Source organism: Rutilus rutilus (assembly GCF_951802725.1).
Source record: "Rutilus rutilus genome assembly, chromosome: 24".
Taxonomy (NCBI): Eukaryota; Metazoa; Chordata; class Actinopteri; order Cypriniformes; family Leuciscidae; genus Rutilus; species Rutilus rutilus.
In genome coordinates, this window is record NC_140228.1 from 7,911,433 (window position 1) to 7,928,675 (window position 17,243).

General features: G+C 39.4%; 1 protein-coding gene across 1 annotated transcript; it reads left to right on the plus strand.

Annotated features, from left to right (window-relative positions):
• The first annotated feature begins 9,416 nt into the window (after positions 1-9,416).
• Positions 9,417-16,277, plus strand: steap2 (STEAP family member 2, metalloreductase). Its single transcript, XM_084398509.1, has 5 exons — positions 9,417-9,567; positions 10,537-11,075; positions 12,455-12,982; positions 13,866-14,030; positions 14,118-16,277. The coding sequence occupies exons 2-5, from the start codon at positions 10,575-10,577 to the stop codon at positions 14,400-14,402; spliced, it is 1,479 nt and encodes a 492-aa protein (XP_084254635.1). The 5' UTR covers positions 9,417-9,567; positions 10,537-10,574; the 3' UTR covers positions 14,403-16,277.
• The last annotated feature ends 966 nt before the right edge of the window (positions 16,278-17,243 follow it).

Genomic DNA, 17,243 nt, shown 5'->3' on the forward strand with positions numbered 1-17,243 from the left:
ACACTGAGGTTCTTATATTTATCAAATTGATGCTGTTTAAGCTCCATACACTCACAAATATAGAATCAGCATTTTTTAAGCCATTACATCAACACCTCTCATAATGGGAGTGGGGGAACGGATTTCGACAGCTGAAGTATTTGCCGTCGGATTCCGTTCCCCCTATGTTTCTTACACAATAAGGTTCTAATATTTATCAAATTGAAGGCAGTTACTAGTCTCAATAGCCTAGTTGTCAGTACCCTGACAATATTTTTTTTAGCTTTGGGGCGACCCGAGTTCAAGTCCCGGGTCATCGAACTTTCTTGATACTATACTTTCCTATCATAATAAAAGGCAAAAAATATATTCTTTAAACTGATGCAAGTTAAGCTCCATCCACACACAAAATAGAATCAGCATTTTTTAAGTCATTACATCAACACCTCTCATAATGGGAGTGGGGGAACGGATTCCGACAGCTGTTTTTTGCCGTCGGATTCCGTTCCCCCTATGTTTCTTACACAATAAGGTTCTAATATTTATTAAATTGTAACATTTTGCTAGCCTCAATAGCCTAGTGGTCAGTCCCCAGACAATATTTATTTTTAGCTTTGGGGCGACCCGAGTTCAAGTCCAGGGTCGTCAAACTTTCTTGATACTATACTTTCCTATCATAATAAAAGGCAAAAAATATATTCTTTAAACTGTTGCAAGTTAAGCTCCATCCACACACAAAATAGAATCAGCATTTTTTAAGTCATTACATCAACACCTCTCATAATGGGAGTGGGGGAACGGATTCCGACAGCTGTTTTTTTGCCGTCGGATTCCGTTCCCCCTATGTTTCTTACACAATAAGGTTCTAATATTTATTAAATTGTAGCATTTTGCTAGCCTCAATAGCCTAGTGGTCAGTCCCCTGACAATATTTATTTTTAGCTTTGGGGCGACCCGAGTTCAAGTCCAGGGTCGTCAAACTTTCTTGATACTATACTTTCCTATCATAATAAAAGGCAAAAAATATATTCTTTAAACTGTTGCAAGTTAAGCTCCATCCACACACAAAATAGAATCAGCATTTTTTAAGCCATTACATCAACACCTCTCATAATGGGAGTGGGGGAACGGATTTCGATAGCTGAACTATTTGCCGTCGGATTCCGTTCCCCCTATGTTTCTTACACAATAAGGTTCTAATATTTATTAAATTATAACATTTTACTAGCCTCAGTAGCCTAGTGGTCAGTCCCCTTACAATATTTTTTTTTAGCTTTGGGGCGACCCGAGTTCAAGTCCCGGGTCATCGAACTTTCTTGATACTATACTTTCCTATCATAATAAAAGGCAAAAAATATATTCTTTAAACAGTTGCAAGTTTAGCTCCATCCACACACAAAATAGAATCAGCATTTTTTAAGCCATTACATCAACACCTCTCATAATGGGAGTGGGGGAACGGATTCTGACAACTGTTGTTCTTTTTGCCGTCGGATTCTGTTCCCCCTATGGTTCTTACACAATGAGGTTCCAATATTTATCACATTGCAGCTTATTGCAAAACCCAATAGCCTAGTGGTCAGTGCCCTGACATTTTATTTATTTTTTTTGCTTTGGGCGACCCGAGTTCAAGTCCCGGTTCGTCAAACTTTCTTGATACTATACTGTCCTATCATAATAAAAGGCACAAAAATATATTCTCTAAACTGATGCAAGTTAAGCTCCATCCACACACACACAAAAAATCTGCATTTTTAAGCCATTACATCAACACCTCTCATAATGGGAGTGGGGGAACGGATTTCGACAGCTGAACTTTTTGCCGTCGGATTCTGTTCCCCCCATATTTCTGACACACTGAGGTTCTAATATTTATCAAATTGATGCTGTTTAAGCTCCATTCACACACAGAATAGAATAAGCATATTTTAAGCCGATACATCAACATCTCTCATCATTGTGGTGGGGGAACGGATTTCGACAGCTGAACTATTTGCCGTCGGATTCTGTTCCCCCTATGGTTCTTACACAATGAGGTTCCAATATTTATCACATTGCAGCTTATTGCAAAACCCAATAGCCTAGTGGTCAGTGCCCTGACATTTTTTTTTTTTTTTTGCTTTGGGCGACCCGAGTTCAAGTCCCGGTTCGACAAACTTTCTTGATACTATACTGTCCTATCATAATAAAAGGCAAAAAAATATATTCTCTAAACTGATGCAAGTTAAGCTCCATCCACAAACAAAAATAAAATCTGCATTTTTAAGCCATTACATCAACACCTCTTATAATGGGAGTGGGGGAACGGATTTCGACAGCTGAACTATTTGCCATAGGATTCTGTTCCCCCATGTTTCTTACACAATGAGGTTCTAATATTTATCACAATGCAAGTAACTACTAAACCCCATAGCCTAGTGGTCAGTACACTTTGCACTAACATTCATTGCTTTTCAGCTTATTGCGACCCGAGTTCAAGTCCCGTTTCATTAAACTTTCTTGATACTATACTGTCCTATCATAATAAAAGGCAAAACAATATATCCTTTAAACTGATGCAAGTTAAGCTCCATCCACAAACTAAAATAAAATCAGCATTTTTTAAGCATCAACACATTGCAGCTAATTACTAAACCCAACTGGCTATAGCCTATATTCCGCGCTCAAGCGCATGCTTAAAACTTGCCGCAAAGCACCGGCAAAATTTGGCTAATGATAATAAATGTGTCTGAAAAAAATAACAAAGCATTTTAATGATTTATTAATGAACTAGTCTTTTCTAAATCAGTGTAGGCTGCCTGCAAACATATCCCCATACATCTCCGCTGTAATTTAGCCTAGATGCGCCTTTCATACGGACAGGATATAACCAGATGGTACTGTACCGTACCGTACTGGCGGCCATGCCAGACGGATAAGTCCTCTTCATGTTTAACAAATCAAATTCTGTTGCATTTTATTGCGCCAGTTTGAAAAGGGCGGCTGAAACACTATACAGATAAACGCCCAACGCTGGTGTTTTTCTTTAAATAAATTCGTTTAAGCTTTAAAATAAATATTGCTTGTGGGCTAATTAATGCGACAATAATTTGTTTATTTTATTGGCTTCATTTTTGTTTTGCATAGAATACCATTAAATGATTTGCTGTGCACCGCAATGCCATCATCCCATAGAAAGACAAGTTAAGAGCCAACTTTATTTTCTTTATAATAAAGGGTTTCTATGGGAGGAAAATGCTTAACGTGTAATTAAATGCATTGCGTTCATATTCTGGGCTCATCTGCTTTTCTGTAGGATAGTATGGTTTATTAATAAGGTGTGTACAGCATTTGATCTTTATCACTGAAGTAGCCTATTAAGCCACATTAAGCTTTTTCTTTATTATAAGGGTTTTCTATGGGAGGAAAACGCTTAGCCTAATGTGCAATTAAACGCAATGTTCGTATTCTGGGCTCATCTACTATTAATAAGGTGTGTACAGAATTTGATCTTTTAACATGAATGTCCATTGGGGGCTGCTATTTCTTCAGCTTTTTGAATGTAGATGTATGATAAAGACATGATTGGCTATCAATTTTATGTGGATAAAGGCATATTTTGTACATGACTACACATGTCCTTATAAGGCCAAGAAAATATGTCGTTGTAACGACATAGCATCTCGTTATTACGAGAAAAAGATGTAGTTTTAACGACATAAGATCTCGTTATTACGAAAAAGATATGTAGTTTTAACGACATAGCATCTCGTTATTACGAAAAAAATATGTAGTTTTAACGACATAAGATCTCGTTATTACGAAAAAAAGATGTAGTTTTAACGACATAAGATCTCGTTATTACGAAAAAAATATGTAGTTTTAACAACATAGCATCTCGTTATTACGAAAAAAAGATGTAGTTTTAACGACATAAGATCTCGTTATTACGAAAAAAAGATGTAGTTTTAACGACATAGCATCTCGTTATTACGAAAAAAAGATGTAGTTTTAACAACATAAGATCTCATTATTACGAAAAAAATATGTAGTTTTAACGACATAGCATCTCGTTATTACGAAAAAAGATGTAGTTTTAACGACATAGCATCTCGTTATTACGAGAAAAAGATGACGTTTTAACGACATAAGATCTCGTTATTAACGAGAAAAGATGTCGTTAAAATGACATAAGATCTCGTTATTACGAGAAAATATGTAGTTTTAACGACATAACATCTCGTTAATACGACATAAGATCTCGTTATTACGAGAAAAAAATGTTGTTTAACGACATAAGATCTCGTTAACGAGAAAATATGTCGTTTTAACGACATAAGATCACGTTATTACGTTTTAACGACATAAGATCACGTTATTACGAGAAAATATGTCGTTTTAACGACATAAGATGAAAAAATAATATGTATGTGGCAGCAATGCATCACTGTTCCTTACACTAACCTACCCATCACAGAAAACTTTCTGCATTTTTACATTTTCAAAAAACATCACTTAGTATGATTTATAAGCCGTTTTCCTCATAGGGACCAAAAATGTCCCCACAAGGACAAGGATTTTGGATACTGCCATCGTTGTTGGGGACATTTTGTCACCATAATGTAGGGTTTACCAGGACACACACACGAAGATGTTTTTTTTTTTTGGAGCCTACTTTTTTTATAAAAGCCATGGGGTCCAATGTCAAACATCTTCTTTTGTTTTTACGTTTTTTCTTCACAACTTATACAATTTATTTTTAATTTTTGGGAAGAAAATTTTAGCATGCACATTTTAGTGCATTTTTACAAAGTTGCTTTATATAAACCGAGACAAAAAAGGCCTCAAACCAAGCTTTTGTATTCTGCCAACACAATGCACAAACTGGTACTCGGCAAGTCATATCATATTCCTTCAGACCTCCACGCACACACTCCTCAAAGATGTACTGCAGCATCACATGACTCACAGTAAATGGTAAACTCTTACTATTCTGGTCAGGAACAACATGGTTGCTGTTTTTGCAGGCCTGAAGCTGCTATCCAGACGTTGCTCAGAAGCTGAAGAAGAAGAGGGGTAAACAGCAGTGTGTGAACTCATCGGAGGGCTGGAGGAAAGAGCGAAGATGCTATTTTAAGAGAAATTGGCATGTTGTCGTCAGCATGCTCTTGCTGCAGGCTCTCTCGGTCCCTCCACTCTTGCCAAAGGACCTTAAGGTATCACAGATTTTGACACAAAGTCAAGCAGTAAATGTCACAGTCTACTTGCAGTGTTACCAATTTATAGAGTCTATTTCTATGCATAATGTGTGTCTGTCTATCTATCTATCTATCTATCTATCTATCTATCTATCTATCTATCTATCTATCTATCTATCTATCTATCCTCTCTGTTTTTGGCCATTCTGTGCAGGCGGTGAAGTAAGAAACACTGGGATGTGTCATTATTTGCAGTTTTCCCAGTAATCTGTTGTGCAGCCCATAGCAGGGATTTTAATTTTAATGAATGGTTTCAATCCCTTTTACGTGAAAATGTCATCAGCTTCTTGACGTTTGGCTGAAAGGGTTTTGTCACAGTGCATTGCTCTTACATTGTTCACCTGCGATGTGCAATTCATTGTGGCCAGATTACAAGCTTTGCATTGTGTTAGAAACAGAAGTGGTGAAGTGAACAGAATATTATTGCACAGGAAAAGGACGTTTTCAATGAGGTCTGTTAAAGTTTGTATTCCAAGTAAAAAAAAAAAAAATCCTATCTATCAAACTGATAGATATATACGTTCAGATGTATATGTTCAGGCATAAGTGATATCTAAATAGGGGTGGGCGATATGGCAAACATATATCACAATATTTCTCAGGAAAATCACGATTCACTATTTTATCACGATTCTTTCATGTTGGTTTTAATATTCTGCAAGAGACTGAGCATTGCAGCAAAACTAATGTCCCTATTTTAAAAACAAAGCCTTACAAGGTTACAAAATATAAAATAAAAAAGAATGGCAGGCATTTAGGCCAAAGTGGCAAAAATTGGCACAGACACGGACACTCCGGCACACACACGATACTCCGGCAAGGACACGGACACGGACAATTCGGCACGGACACTCCAGCACACTCCGGGGCACGGGCACGGACACTCTGGCACAGACACTCCGGCACGGACACTCCGGCACAGACACTCTGGCACAGACACGTACACTCCGGCACAGACACTCTGGCACAGACACGGACACTCCGGCATAGACACTCTGGCACAGACACGGACACTCCGGCACAGACAAGGACACTCCGGCACGGACACGGACACTCCGGCACAGACACGGACACTCCGGCACGAACACAGACACTCCGGCACAGACACGGACACTTTGGCACTAACACGGACACTCCAGCACAGTGTCCGTGCACAGACTCCGGCACGGACACTCCAGCACGGACACTCCGGCACGGACACTCCGGCACGGACACGGACACTCCGGCACAGACACGGACACTCCGGCACGAACACAGACACTCCGGCACAGACACGGACACTTTGGCACTAACACGGACACTCCAGCACAGTGTCCGTGCACAGACACCGGCACGGACACTCCGGCACGGACATTCCGACACGGACACTCTGGCACAGACACGGACACTCCGGCACGGACACAGACACTCCGGCACAGACACGGACACTTCGGCACTAACACGGACACTCCAGCACAGTGTCCGTGCACAGACTCCGGCACGGACACTCCAGCACGGACACTCCGGCACGGACACTCCGGCACAGACACGGACACTCCGGCACGGACAGGGACACTCCGGCACGAACACAGACACTCCGGCACAGACACGGACACTTTGGCACTAACACGGACACTCCAGCACAGTGTCCGTGCACAGACACCGGCACGGACACTCCGGCACGGACATTCCGACACGGACACTCTGGCACAGACACGGACACTCCGGCACGGACACAGACACAGACACTCCGGCACAGACACGGACACTTCGGCACTAACACGGACACTCCAGCACAGTGTCCGTGCACAGACTCCGGCACGGACACTCCAGCACGGACACTCCGGCACAGACACGGACACTCCGGCACGGACAGGGACACTCCGGCACGAACACAGACACTCCGGCACAGACACGGACACTTTGGCACTAACACGGACACTCCAGCACAGTGTCCGTGCACAGACACCGGCACGGACACTCCGGCACGGACATTCCGACACGGACACTCTGGCACAGACACGGACACTCCGGCACGGACACAGACACAGACACTCCGGCACAGACACGGACACTTCGGCACTAACACGGACACTCCAGCACAGTGTCCGTGCACAGACTCCGGCACGGACACTCCAGCACGGACACTCCGGCACGGACACTCCGGCACAGACACGGACACTCTGGCACGGACAGGGACACTGTGGCACAGACACCGGACACTCCAGCACGGACACACCGGACACTCCGACACAGTGTCCGTGCACAGACACACAGTGTACGTGTCTGTGCCGGAGTGTCCGTGCCGGATTGTCCGTGTCCGTGCCGAATTGTCCATGTCTGTGCCAGAGTTTTTTTTTCTTCAGGTTTTTTTTTTCGTTTTTGGAGTTATGAGTTTTTTGGCATTTTATTTTAAGGACACAAAGCTTGTTTATTTCTATAATTCCATATTAAATGTTTAAATGTTAAATAAACAATCTTGTGATGAGAAAATGATGAATGGATGAATTGTTGATCACATTACAACAAAAATAGGTTTCTTTTCCTGTGGGGGCTCTATCACTTGTGCATTAATATGACATTGCATAATTTGCATATTTAAAAGGTTTAAACCTGTTTTTTATGTGCATTCTAATATGGCAGAGTTTCATTTTGATGAAAATAGATGTACAATTTTTGCCTTATTACCTGAACTGCATCTTTTGTTTACCTTAGCACATTGTTTTCCAGTAAAAAAAGATCTAAAAATCATAAACATAAACAGTGTCTGGCTCAAAGCCACAATGGTGATTCATTACAGTGTTGTGGGGTTTGAACCTACTAGGCTATATTGAGTGAGCAGCCTAGATCAACCCAGAGGTGTCGTCTACTGCAGAGGACTGTCTTCTCTTCACACAGCAGATCTGAGACATGCTGCAGCACTCCAACATGTAACAGCAGAGAAATTGAATAAAGAAGAATGATAATGAAACGTGGTTTACGTTGAGCAGGTGTAAAGCGGCCCGGAAGTTATTTATTAATGGTCAAAAACGAACGGTCGGTGTAAATAACAATTCTATTCTTTTATTTCTTAACTGTGTATGTTTAAAATAATGGCTGTTACAAATTTCTACGATCAATTATTGTTCGGATCCTTGCTGAAGCAGCGCCATGACGATTTTGTCACGTGCTAACTGTTTTTTTTTCTCAGCGCCGATCAGGATGGACTCAATGGGTGCTTCTCAATATCCCTCCTCGTCTCCTCTCTCCTCCGTCCTCCATCCTATGACCCGGAAACCGATCGAGCACAGCCATCTTGAAGGACATCTCAATTCTCTAATTGCACCGCGAGGAGACGAGGATCGAGGAGTGAGGAGGCTTCCAGAGGAGTCATGAGCGAGGATACACAGGTGTATCCTATGCGGAAGAGTTTTATCGACTAAAACGTGACGCACGTATAAATTCTCCTCCCCCTTCACATCGGTCACAATAATTTTGATTTATACTTTACTTTTGCAGTTTATATAAACCACACATCTCACATATTTCAACAGGGTATTTTTCTTTATTTTTATTTATTATGAATTTCTTAAATAAACAAATTTCAACAACACGAGGGCAGATCCTCTGAGCGCTGCTGATGACGCGATGAAGTGACGCTCGAGTGATCAAGGATTCCAATGTATAAAAAAAGCTTTCATTCGATTCCTCCGTCCTCGTGTCTTTTCCTTGCAGCCTTCCCTCGCATCCTACAGGGGGCGGAGCTGAGACGCGAGGAAAGGAAGCGAGGAGAGGAAACGAGGATGCACAAATAAGAATTGAGAAGCACCCCATTAGTAGACTTTCTCTGATTTACTACTGTACGCTCGTTCGTGATTAATTGATGAGGGTATCGCCAAATTATTTAATTAAGATTCCTGGGAGGGATTTCTTTTTTGTGATCAACTTTTTATTGTCTTTAGAAATAACATCCATTCTAACAAACAGACAGGGAAGGGGGAGCAACAGACATATTATCCATAATTTAACAATATGAAGCCTGGGAGGGATTTCTATTTGTGTGACAGGTTAAAATATAATAGAATTGATAGATTAAAATGATTATACTATTACGCGCGCAGATATTTCCAGTGACATGAAAAGCGTTTTGAAATTTGAATTTGCTTCAATGTGGAATTCTGCTTTTTGAGCCTCCACGCGCCCCCTGGAGGAAACATCAGTTATTGGCTAGAGACAGCCGCAGCGCGATGAAAGAGGCGCCGAGTCTCTGTATGCGAAAATAGCGGTGGGTCATTGCAAATCAAACGGACAGAGGGCGGGTTAACAGTCACCGGTGAGGGACATATCCATCTCATCCGTTTGCTCGATGGTGTCACGGCAGAGTCCGTTACAGGTAACATTATAACCTTGAGATGTTTTTCGCAATTATATATAATCGGGTGCGTCATCCTCTATCCTACGCTCATAATGCGTGATTTACAGAGCAACCGTTACCTGCCACTGCAGTTATAGGCTATAGATATTGCTTCTATTCTTCTTTTTATGAATAAACAATGATTCATATTCTGCTGTTTGCATATGACCAGACCTTCTGGCGCTCTAACAGGTCATACAGCCTGTCTGAGATTTCAAAGTCATACAGAATTTGATTCCAGAGTATTCTATTCTATTCTATTCTATTCTATTCTATTCTATTCTATTCTATTCTATTCTATTCTATTCCATTCCATTCCATTCTATTCTATTCTATTCTGTATTTAATACATGAAACCCTACACCATGCATGCAACCTGTGGATCTTAATATTATTTTTCAACATTTACTTAAAGATTGTATTTAACATAGCTTTATTAGTGAGTAATTACTTATAGTTATTATTGACTTATTAGCATAATTTGCATTGTTATTGTCATGGCAATTAGGCACGTTTCCTATCCAAATCTCTCTACCATAATAAGTCCAGATGTTCTACTTTTAAACTCATATTTTACTTATTTATCATTTTCATTATTCTCAATGACTATTGCCATTATATTCCTATTACTTTAATACAATAATGAAAACCCTAACCCTAACAATCCAATAGATCTTTTTTTGCATATATATGCAAAAAAATATCTATTGGATTGTTAGGGTTAGGGTTTTCATTATTGTATTAAAGTAATAGATAACTTTAATATAGTTATATATATATATATATATATATATATATATAGCTATATACAGGGCCGTCCCAAGCATGGAGCCCTGCACACGCATACATTTTGGGGTACAAATCTAGAGAGATTCTCTTTGGACTAAATGGCACAAAACAAAATAGGCATCTGAGATCTCTTTTAACAAAGTATTATTATTCCATTAGTGTCCTAAGATCCAGTAAGAGGTGCTTTGGGCCTGAAAATGGACTCTATTTCCCTGTTGGGCAGCAGCCCGGCCAGCACCAAAGTTTGCTTCCTACCCAACGGGCTGAAGAACGGTTCCAACGAGGGATCTGGCAAGCCCACAGTCGGCATCATCGGATCTGGGGACTTCTCCAAAAGCCTGACCCTCCGGCTGCTCCGCAGTGGGTTCCATGTGGTGGTGGGGAGCCGACAGCCCAAGAGAGCGGCCGAGTCGTTCCCGCATGTGGTAGACGTGACCCATCACGAGGATGCAGTGGGGAAGACCAACCTTGTGTTCCTGGCCATTCGCCGAGAGCACTATTCCTCTCTCTGGGACATCAAGCACCTGCTGGCAGGAAAAATACTGGTGGATGTCAGCAACAACAGACGGGTGAACCAGTATCCAGAATCAAACGCAGAATACCTAGCCTCCCTATTCCCAGAATCCATTGTGGTCAAAGGCTTCAATGTGATCTCGTCCTGGGCCATGCAGTCAGGCCCCAGAGACTCCAGTCGACAGGTATGTTGTCCAAAATTCATTGTGCTTCAGTGTAATTCACTGTACCACAACACTATGGGAAAGTCTAAAGTTTTTAAACACACGGAGCCAAAGATCTTGGAAAATTAAAGCACACAGCTCAAAATGCTCTTATCTTTTGGCACAGCTTTAGAACAGACAGTGGCCACGTACACACTGCAACTAAATTCGGTTGTCAATTGACCGCAACGGAATACGGTTATCGGTCCTGTTTTTGAGTCGATAATTTAGGAGAAAACATCTTCTTCTGTGTTTACAACTTGTGGAACAACTTAAGGTTGAGTAAATGATGACAGAATTTTCATTTTTGGGTGAACTGTCCCTTTAAGTTTTAGTTTTTCATCTAAAATCATTTTTTTTATTTCAGCTTTATTTCCATTAACAAAAAATATTTTTAATATTTTTAGTTAACAATAATAACACTGATATATACTGATTTTAAAGCTCTATAACTGCAGTATGTGCAAAATAAAGTAAAATAAAACATATTTTAGGCCCTGCTGTGTTCAACAGTGTAGGCTCAAAACATAGCCCTCGGTATGCTAATGATGGACTTAGTATCCAAGGAATGATGATGAGGAGGAGGAAGAAGATGATGAGGATTATGTCTTCTGGGTTTAGCAGAGACCTCTTCCAGCCAGCAGTGAATGTCTGAGTTTCTGTGAAGAGCTGATTAGAATGATGAACAGATGAGCTGTGGAATCTCTGAAATAGTTTTTATTAACACTATGAAAGATCCATTAAAGCCATTCCATAAACCTGCTCTTATCTCAGTCTAATTTTGAACGCTATAAACTCAATGGATTAATTCCACTTTAGTTATGGGTTCTAGGGAATTGTTCTTACTGTATAAAAGCATTCACACTAGTTCATTGGAAATAGTTTTTTTCTGTTGTTTTCCATGCAATGTATTTCTAGCTACTCAGGATGCACTGAAATCAATTGTTTTAAATGTTACAAGTGGAACAAGATTATAATGTACAGTAAGAAAAATATGTATTCAATCTGAGATGTGCTCAAGAATGCATTTAATAGTCTTATTCATTTATCAATCTTTTAAAGATTAACTTTAAGTTAGCGTTATATGATGGCAAAAGTAAATCAAAATGCCATAATAAGGAAAATTATCTTGTCAATTTAAAATACGTAAAAACCAATAACTGATATGAAAAAAACCAATATTGACATTGTGCATCTCTAACCACTCATAAATGTATGGGATTCGTAAGTCTGACACCACATTGAAAATCTGGCATTCACAGTCTGATTTTTGTCACCAATATATACGCCAAATTGCTGTTGTGAATGAATGAAGATTTTAAAAGGAACGGTTATTGATTGCCTGTAATCTCTTTATATAGGTCTATATTTGCAGTAATTCGGCGGACGCTCGACAGAAGCTCATTGAAATGTCCCGTCAGCTCAGTTTCATCCCTGTGGACATGGGCGCCCTCTCCTCTGCCAAGGAGATCGAGAATATGCCACTGCATCTCTTCACAGCCTGGAAAGGACCTGTTTTGACCACCGTCGCATTGTCCATCTTCTTTTTCGCTTACTCCTTTGTGCGGGACATCATCCATCCTTATATGAAGACCAGACAGAGTTTTTTCTACAAGATCCCTCTGGAAATAGTGAACAGGACGCTGCCCGTAGTGGCCATAGTTCTGCTAGCACTGGTGTATTTAGCGGGACAGCTCGCTGCCGTGTACCAGCTCATCTACGGGACGAAGTACCGGCGTTTCCCGTCCTGGCTGGAGGGCTGGCTGGAGAGCCGCAAACAGCTGGGGTTGTTGAGCTTCTTCTTTGGCTGCATACACGTGCTGTACAGCCTCTGCCTGCCCATGAGACGCTCAGAGAGATACCTGATGCTCAACATGGCCTATCAGCAGGTGTGTGTGTGTGTGTGTGTGTGTGTGTGTGTGTGTGTGTGTGTGTGTGCGTGGATCCAGCACTGAAACAATCCTGAGCATCCTGGACTGTTTGAAGTCAATAACATTAATAATAATAAGTAAATACAAAATTAATACATAAATAAATATATACAGATACAAAAATAGTAATAAAAACTATATTATTATTATTATTGTATCTATATGTATTTATTTAATAAGATGATGCTCATTATAATAATGACAATAATAATAATAAGTAAATTCAAATTAAATACATAAAAATATATACAGTTTACAGAAACAATAATAATACAAATATTATGATTATTATTTTATCTGTATATATTTATGATGATGATGCTCATTATTATTATTATTATTATTATTATTATTATTAATCATCACAAATGAGTGAGTAAATAAATAAATAAAATATTAAAATATTAAAAATTAAATACATACATACAGTACATACATACAGATGTAGTAACAACAATACCACCAATATTATTAGTAATATTAATAAGAAGTACATTAAATATTGACCAATTATCTGCATCAGTCAATAACCTTGCCCACCCATACAATAACAGAAGCCGTTTCAATGGATAATGAATCATTGCTGTTATTTTTTTTTACGAATTCTGAGTAAATATTTTTTCATGCACCAAACCCTATAATTAAAATGTCATAAATAAATGTATATTTAAAATTAGTCTGTGTATGTAAAAGAAATCTTCAATATGCATTGTATACCTTTATTATACATTTAAAAAATATAAACAGGAATATTGCAATATATATTATGTATATAAAACATTAAAATAAAATACCATTAATAAAATCATTTGAATAAATATAATATTTTCTTTCTCTGTAGGTGCATGCCAATATAGAGAACTCATGGAACGAAGAGGAAGTTTGGAGAGTGGAGATGTACGTTTCCTTTGGCATCATGGCTCTGGGGCTTCTCTCTCTATTAGCTGTCACTTCCATCCCATCCATCCACAACGCACTCAACTGGCGAGAGTTTAGCTTTATCCAGGTAAGACATCAATGGGCAGGTCACGCCACCTCCCAATCTTGCATTTTCAGATAAATATGATGTAAATAAAGATCTATATCCTGTCAGTCTACCCTAGGTTACATCGCACTGCTCATTTCCACGTTCCACGCTCTGCTCTTCGGCTGGCAGCGGGCGTTTCTGGAGGAGTCTTATCGTTTCTACATGCCACCCAATTTTGTCCTGGCTCTTGTTCTACCCGTCACGGTGATAATCGGAAAAGTGGTGTTGCTGCTTCCCTGTGTGAGCCGGAAGCTGAAACAGATCAGGCGTGGATTAGACCCCGGTCAGAGCCGTACCAACCACGAGAGACCAGCAGCCCACGTTTCACCTGAGAGGGTCACCATCATGTAACTCCACCACAGTCATTTAATGTCACAGTAACGTCTTTTGTTTCTAGTTGTGCTAATCATACTCATAATACCCGGCCAGTGTACAGCCCATCTGTAAGAAGACATGTCAGCTGCTTTTGTGGATATGGGTCCTGGACTAAAAGGTTTGTTTGTAGTTAGTATTCGGTTCCTGATGATGAATAGGAGTTCAGTTGGAACTGCACTGGTCATGTGACCTCAATTACCCCTTGAAGGAGGATGTCATGTGACTGGATGACCTGATCAAGAGCTTTATTGTATCCCAAACTCGTTCTTTATGCACACACTTCCGTTAAAAGACTTGGGGTTGGTAAAATGTCTCATACTTCCCAAGACTGCTCTTATTTGATTGAATATTGTGATATATTATGATGGCAACATTTTCAGCATCATTACTCCAGTCTTTAGTGTCACATGATGATGTCACAGAAATAATTCTAATATGATGATTTGGTGCTCAAGAAACATGTATTATTATTAATTAATTTTTGTGGAAATCGTGATGCATTTTTTTTTTTTTGGCAGATGTCACCTAAGCCACCAGTGTTAACCAACATCCAAATAGTTATATAAGTATTGTAAAATCTCGCCAACGGTTAACAATTTAAAGGTGCAGTAAGCGATTTCTGAGAAACACTGTTGATATTTAAAATCAACCCAAACAAACACACCCCTCTCTTCATTGCTCCGCCCCCAGAACGCACGAACACGCAACGCAAGAGTTTATTATAGTTGAAGAAAAGAAAAATAATGCTTTGCGCAAAAATAAAGCGACGATGACGAATGAACGACAAGCAAGAACAAAAAATTATGATATAGTACACAAGAGTATATACAAGCAAGAGTTGACAAACAATGACACTTAAAACTGTCCTGTTACTATAGCTAGCTAGGTTCTGTGAAAAATGCAAAACCAATGTTACTCACATATGGAGCAGAAACAATGCAACATTGGCGTCCGTTTTCAGGCCTTGCCGCTCAGGTCTCTCCAGCGCTGGAAAGCTTTTCTAATATTAACGTGGGTCCTAAAGCTCTTGCCTGATCATAACCCTTCTTTTCTCTTTTGTAATGTCTCTCAGCCATCTCTCTTTCTACAGTCTTTCTTCAAATCTCCTTCTTGCTCACTCTCTCTCGTCCCCCATCGTGAGTGGACACGCCCCCTAATACTGATTGGCTACAAGTTTGTTGCGGAACACTTTCTACAGTGTTTCTCAGAAATCCCTTACTGCACCTTTAATTGAATTCCCAAATAACATTAATGTGTGGTTTTGTATTAATTACATTAATGTAAAGGTTTCGGCAAAAATACTACATAACAATAGCTTGGAAAAAGAAAATGACCTTATGTGATGTCAAGATGTTCCCAGGCTCCATTCTGGTATGGAAACACCCTCTTTTCTCTATCCAATCAGTTCCAAATGGGAGTTCACAAAAATGTCACTGAGAAATGTCACATTACAGATGTTAAATTTGAGCATTTGTTTAACATTGGATTAATTACATTCACAACACATTAGATTCATGACATTTGCAGGTTCATTTGACAGACCAACATGTCATAATGTTAATGTCACGCCGAATCTGTTTTAACATCTGTACATGCAAAGCAGTGCCATGAAATGCTAAACCACTGGATATGAACTGCACAGACTCACCGATAAACATCTCATGGTAAAAGACAGCTCTTTTTTTCTACACTGTTTCTTGTGACCTGTACTGAGAACTGGTTTGTGTCACTTGTCTTGTTGCTCAACACTATCTGCCTACAGTGTGCTGTTTGATAGAGTGTGAACACAAACTCCTGTGCCTCACTCGACGTTTGGAGTGAGTACCAATAAATACAAATGTACAGTATCTCTCCAAGACGTTCTTATTTCTTTATATATATATGCATACAAATATTTTAGTTGATTTTATCTAATTTTACCTTACCTTACACTCAAGTACAATAGTAGCCTATGGTAACAGATCATTATATTGTAGTAAGTTTGGGATCTGTATGATTTTTTTATGTTTTTGAAAGTCTCTTCTGCTCACCAAGTATGCATTTATTTGATAAAAAAAGTGTAAAATATTACCACAATTGTTTTCTGTTTTAATATATTTTAAAATGTTATTTATTCATTGGATGCAAAGCTGAATTTCCAGCATCAGTACTCCAGGCCTCAGTGTCACATGATCCTTCAGAAATCATTCTAATATGCTGTTTGACGCTCAAGAAAAATGTATTATGATCAAATCTGAAAACTAATATTTTTAGTGGAAACTGTGATACTTTTTTCATGATTCTATTATGTATTTGAAATGTATTTTTTATTTTATTTTTGTAAAAGTCTTTACTGTCTCCACTCCTAATCATTTAGCACCATTAATAAACAGATTCACCAGCAGATGGCACACGTCTCCCTCTCAAACAGAGCATTATGGGTAAACTCACCATTGTATGGGTTTTGTGCAAGATCACACAGCAGTTTGTCATTAATATATTATACAGTAAGAGATAAAATGTAATCTCTTCATCCCCAAAATGTTAAGTTTAGATCTCAGCAGGCTTATCTGAACCCTTAAGGAACTGAAGATCTGGACACATAATAATATCGATTAGGGTGATTAGAAGAGCAGAGTTCGTCACTATGGTCACGTGACGTTCTGAGGCCAAAGTGCACGCTGTTAAATCTTTTATTAAACCATTATCGCTTAAGTGTTGGACTGGGCGGAAGGTTTTCCAATGTTTTGATGAAATGTCACCAGGCAGTTTTGCTTGGGCCTCTATAAGTGTCAGTGCCGAGCGTTTACTAGGAAACTTCCCACAAATCACTACAAA